The sequence below is a fragment of the Pantherophis guttatus genome, chromosome 13 (assembly GCF_059756535.1).
Source record: "Pantherophis guttatus breed Tessera chromosome 13, ASM5975653v1, whole genome shotgun sequence".
In the NCBI taxonomy this organism is placed as follows: domain Eukaryota; kingdom Metazoa; phylum Chordata; class Lepidosauria; order Squamata; family Colubridae; genus Pantherophis; species Pantherophis guttatus.
Window position 1 is genome coordinate 9,866,501 of NC_142075.1, and position 6,000 is coordinate 9,872,500.

Genomic DNA, 6,000 nt, shown 5'->3' on the forward strand with positions numbered 1-6,000 from the left:
AGGAGGGGGAGGAGGAGATGGAGATGATGGAGGAGAGGAGGAGATGGAGGAAGAGAGGAGGGGAGGAGGAGGAGATGGAGGGGAGGAGGAGATGGAGGAGAGGAGGAAGAGATGGAGGAGAGGAGGAGATGGAGGAGAGGAGGAGGAGATGAAGGGGGAGGAGGGGGAGATGGAGGGGAGAGAGGAGGAGGAGGAGAGGGAGGAGGAGATGGAGGAGAGGAGGAGATGGAGGAAGAGAGGAGGGGAGGAGGAGGAGATGGAGGAGAGGAGGAAGAGGAGATGAAGGAGAGGAGGAGGAGATGGAGGAGGTGGAGGATGGGAGAGAGGAGGAGATGGAGGAGAGAGGAGGAGGAAATGGAGGAGGAGGAGAGGAGGAGGAGATGCAGGAGAGAGGAGATGGAGATGGAGGAGAGGAGGGGGAGATGAAGGGGGAGGAGGGGGAGGAGGAGGGGGAGATGGAGGGGAGGAGGAGATGGAGGAAGAGGAGATGGAGGAGAGGAGGAGGAGATGAAGGAAGATGAGGAGGAGAGGAGGAGGAGATGCAGGAGAGAGGAGATGGAGATGGAGGAGAGGAGGGGGAGATGAAGGGGGAGGAGGGGGAGGAGGAGGGGGAGATGGAGGAAGAGGAGATGGAGGAGAGGAGGAGGAGATGAAGGAAGATGAGGAGGAGAGGAGGAGGAGATGCAGGAGAGAGGAGATGGAGATGGAGGAGAGGAGGGGGAGATGAAGGGGGAGGAGGGGGAGGAGGAGGGGGAGATGGAGGAAGAGGAGATGGAGGAGAGGAGGAGGAGATGAAGGAAGATGAGGAGTGGAGGAGGAGGAGATGCAGGAGAGAGGAGATGGAGATGGAGGAGAGGAGGGGGAGATGAAGGGGGAGGAGGGGGAGGAGGAGGGGGAGATGGAGGAAGAGGAGATGGAGGAGAGGAGGAGGAGATGAAGGAAGATGAGGAGTGGAGGAGGAGGAGATGCAGGAGAGAGGAGATGGAGATGGAGGAGAGGAGGGGGAGATGAAGGGGGAGGAGGGGGAGGAGGAGGAGGAGATGGAGGAAGAGGAGATGGAGGAGAGGAGGAGGAGATGAAGGAAGATGAGGAGTGGAGGAGGAGGAGATGCAGGAGAGAGGAGATGGAGATGGAGGAGAGGAGGGGGAGATGAAGGGGGAGGAGGGGGAGGAGGAGGAGGAGATGGAGGAAGAGGAGATGGAGGAGAGGAGGAGGAGATGAAGGAAGATGAGGAGTGGAGGAGGAGGAGATGGATAAAGCAATAGAAAAAAAAAAAGGCACAAAGCTAATCTGAGTCTAGCCCATGTCACCTGTGGCTCTTTGAATGATAGAGGAGATTGGATCTAGGGATACAATTTACCATGTAATCTTAGTTTTATTGCTTCCCTCTTTATCCTAAGTAACCCAAGTCCTGAAATGGGAATGTGATGAATGGAAACTTATCAAGGAGAAAACCAACCTGCAGTAGAACTAAGGAAAAATTCCCTGATAGTTTAATCAGTGAAACAGCTTGTCCCCAGTAGTTGTGGGATGCTCCAACAGTGAAGATTTTAAAGAAGAGATTGGGCAGTCATTTGTATGAAATGGTATAGGATTTCCTGCAGGGGTGAAATGCTCCCTGTTCGGACCGGATCACTCGATCTGGTAGTGATGGTGGCAGGTGGTTCGGAGAACCGGTAGCAAAAATTCCTGCCCCCCCCATTGCCCAGCTGAGTCGCGTGATCATCAGAGGCTGTTTTTTTTAACTTTTAAAAGCATTTTTTCTACAACCTCTTTGGCCGAAAAAATGCTTTTAAAAGTTAAAAAAAAAGCCTCTGATGATCACGCGGCTCAGCTGGGATCATCAGAGGCTTTTAAAAGCATTTTTCTGCAACCTCTTCGGCCAAAGAGGTTGTAGAAAAAAAAAATGCCTTTAAAAGCCTCTGACGATCCCAGCTGAGTTGCCTGATCGTCAGAGGCTTCTAAAAGCATTTTTTTCTGCAACCTCTTAAGGTTGTAGAAAAAATGCTTTTAAAAGTTTTAAAAAAAAAAGTTGGCCACGCCCAACCAGTCACATTACCCCCCCAAGCCACGCCCACAGAACCGGTAGTAACAAATTTTAGATTTCATTCCTGGTTTCCTGCTTAAGTGGAGGGTTGGATTAGAAGGCCTCCAAGGACTTGTAGAATAACTAGAAGAATAACTCTGTTACTCTATTGTTTTGAAAACCCAGATTCAAAATAAAGTTGGGAGGGACCTTTGAGGTCTTCTAGTCCAAACGGCTGCTCAAAGCAGAAGATCCTATATTATTCCAGACAAATGATTCTCCTTGTCCAAACTCTGCTCAAAAACTTCCACTGATGGAGGAGCACCCACAACTTCTGGAGCAGTGGAGGGTTTCAAAAAATTTCACTACCAGTTCTGTGGGTGTGGCTTGGTGGGTGCAGCAGGGAAAGGATACTTTAAAATTTCCATTCTCTCCCCAATCCAGGGGAAGGTTACTGCAAAATCCCCATTTCCTCCCGATCAGCTGGGACTCAGGAGGCAGAGAATAGATGGGGCCAGTCAGAATTTTTACTACCGGTTCTCCGAACTACTCAAAATTTCCGTTACCGGTTCTCCAGAACTGGTCAGAACCTGCTGAAACCCACCTCTGCTCTGGAGGCATGCCGTTCCATTAATTAATTGTTCTAACTGTCCGGAAATTTCTCCTTAGTTCTAGGTTGGATCTCTCTTTGTTAAGTTTCCATCTGTTGTTTCTTCTCTTGCCCTCTACCTTTCTCCTTTATCTTTTTTCCCTTTTCCCTTTACCTTTCGATTGTATTTTAAGTCTTATCAGCGAAGCTGGGGTTGAGAAAAATGTGGAGTGGAATTGGAACGTAATTGAATGCTTGCATTTAGAAACACTTTCCCCCTGGGAAACCCAGAATCTTCCTTTTATCTCTTCCTTGCCAGGGATCTGAATTTATGGTAATTTTCTCGAAGTCCTGCTTATTTGAAAGGCTTGAAAGAATCAAAGGAAAAATACAATGGCGTGCTTCCGAGGTCAAATCTCTTCAAACTGTTTTGCTCTCTCCGTCAGCAGAGGAGCAAAAGAAAGAGATATATATATTGCCTCTTGCCAAGATCTTTGTTTTGTAAGAAAAGGGCAACACAACACTGGAAGAGCGACCCCCATATGTCAGTGGGATTCACGGTTATGCTATGATTCTGCAGAAGGATCTGTCTCTCCTCCAAAATCAGCCAAGGTCAACTCAAAGTGCTACCATTTCTGAAGCTACGATAATAAGTCATTGTGTAACTGGGCGCTTGTTAATGTGTGGACAACGCCTACGGAAATCTGAGAAGGCAGAATAAAGTCAAAGGAGAAGGCAGACTCTGCTGCCTCCCACTGGGTCAATCTCAAGGGGTCCCTTAGTTCTTCAAGGAATTTTAGGAAATGAAATGCCAGAAGGTTTAACTACTTGGTGCTCTCTGATCTTAGCAGATGTTTCATTACCCAATGAGGTTACATCATCAGTGCTAGAAGGGAGTGGGGTGTGCAGAGAGGAAGAGGGCCAAGGGGGTTCTTGGTGCTCTCTGATATTAGCTTTTCTCTTGCAGATGTTTCATTACCCAATGAGGTTACATCATCAGTGCTAGAAGGAAGTGGGGTGTGCAGAGAAGAGGAGGAAGAGATTTATGGAGTCCTTGGTGCTCTCTGATCTTAGCTGTTCTCTTGCAGATGTTTCATTACCCAGCTAGGTTACATCATCAGTGCTAGAAGGGTGTGGAGTGTGCAAAGAGGAAGAGGACCATAGGGTCCTTGGTGCTTTCTGAGCTTGGTTGTTTTCTTGTAGATGTTTCATTATCCAAACTAGGTAACATCATTAATGTTTGTCCAAGCAATGGTTGTCCAAGAGTAGTCTAGGAACCAACCACCAATTCAATTCATGTCCTCCATGGAAGGTCTTAAGTCCACAATTACTACCGAACTGGTAGTAAAAAACACTACCGGTTCGCCGAATCGGTAGTAAAAAAATGCTTTAAAAAAGTAAAAAAAAAAAAAAAGGTTCCGACGATCACAGCTGTGCCTCACGATCGTCAGAACTTCTTCTTTTTTTTTTTTTTACTTTTTTAAAGCATTTTTTTAACTACCTATTCGCCTGAACCGGTAGTAAAAGAATGCTTTTAGAAAGCTTTTTAAAAGGTTCCCAAGATCACGCGACACAGCTGTGATCTGGGGACCTTTTTTTTAACCTTTTTAAAGCATTTTTTTACTACCAGTTCGGTGAACCAGTAGCGTTTTTTACTACCAGTTCGGGCAAACCAGCCTGAACTGGTAGTATTTCACCCCTGATGCTGCCTCCCACTGTGTCCATCTCAAGAGCTTCCTTCGTTCTCCGAGGACTTTTAAGAGGTGAAACCCCGGAAGGTTTGTCTAGAGCAGCGGTGGTCCAAATGTAGTATAGGATTTGGCCAGCACTACATTTATTTATTGATTGATTGATTGATTGATTGATTGGTTCGATTTATATGCCGCCCTTTCTCCGGAGACTCAGGGTGGCTTACAATGCGTTAAGCAATAGCCTTCATCCTTTTATATATACCTGCTCAGTAGGGCTTTCAACACCCCCCCCCAAGCGGTGTTCTTTTTTATACAAAGTCATCTTATTGCCCCCACAATCTGGGTCCTCATTTTACCTACCTCGAAAGGATGGAAGGCTGAGTCAACCTTGAGCCTGGTGAGATTTGAACTTGCAGTAATTGTAGGCAGCTGGTGCTAGTTAACAGCACTTTAGTCTGCTGCGCCACCAAGGCTCTTCAATCTGTGTCTCTTGTGGAACGTCAGGGGTGACATTCCATTGGTTCCATGCAGCAGGATCTTCTCCCTCAACCATCTCTTGCCTTCTGTCCTAGAATCTCACCGGTTGCACCTGCCTCACCTTAGCCCCAGCCGGGGATGCCACGGTCGTTCCTGGGAAGTGCCCCAGCCCTGGATGCCAAGAAGCCTTCCTGACATTTCTCTGTGTGATGTGCGTCTGCAGCATGATTGGAGCCATGGCCCAAACTCCCTCCGTCATCATCCTCATCAGGTGAGACCTTGCACTGGCAGGGCAGAGACAAGGAGCCCTCTGCGTGGGACAAAGTCCCAGGGGAAGCATTCAAGGGAGTGGAGGATGGCTCTTTTTGCTTTGGGGTCTTTTGATACCTTTGGATCTAGTGGTCAGGGTTCCAAGCAGGTGAAATTCAGCAGGTTCTGGAGAACCGGTAGCGGACATTTTGAGTAGTTCAGAGAACCGGCAAATGCCACCTCTGGCTGGCCTCAGAGTGGGGTGGGAATGGAGACTTTGCAATATCCTTTATTTATTTATTTATTTATTTATTTTATTGAATTTATATACCGCCCTACTCCCGAAGGACTCAGGGCGGTGAACAGCCATAGAATAAAACATATAGATACAAAATTTAAAATAAAATAAAACGAATTAAATAATTTGGCTGAACAAATTTAAAACCCCAATAATTTAAAACCAAATTTAAAATTTCCATTTAAAAAGGGGAAAGACTTAGGTCAGGAGTGGGGCCGGAATGGAGATTTTGCAGTATCCTTCCCCCAGGAGCGGGAAGGGAATGGGGATTTTGCAGTATCCTTCCCCTGGAGTGGGGTAGGAATGGGGATTTTGCAGTATCCTTTCCCTGCCACGCCTACCAAGTCACGCCCACCAAGCCGCACCATGCCCACCAAGCCACGCCCACAGAACCAGTAGTAAAAAAAATTGAATTCCACCACTGGTTCCAAGTAATAGAGCCATGCCAAGCGAAACTCTGAGGCAGGTGAATTCCTCAAAGAAGAGCTTTATTGGATATATCCTATTGGTACAAACCAGGTGAAAACCAACTCTGAAGATTCCCGCAGTTTTCACCTGATTAAAAGTAAAAGTTTTCTCTCCATCCCAAACCATCAGTCACATGGTTCAATCAAGACATCATCTGGTTGCCTGGCAACCAAATTCCTCCTTCCTCTGACCAGGTGTGAGA

General features: G+C 47.2%; 1 protein-coding gene across 2 annotated transcripts in view; it reads left to right on the top strand.

The window, feature by feature from the left end:
• SLCO3A1 (solute carrier organic anion transporter family member 3A1) overlaps positions 1–6,000 on the top strand; it is a 247,263-nt gene that overhangs the window by 231,521 nt on the left and 9,742 nt on the right. For both annotated transcript variants that reach the window (XM_087878316.1, XM_060694783.2), the window contains one exon: positions 4,879–5,054. In XM_087878316.1, coding sequence (XP_087734442.1) covers positions 4,879–5,054 — 176 coding nt within the window. The remainder of the gene's footprint in view (positions 1–4,878; positions 5,055–6,000) is intronic.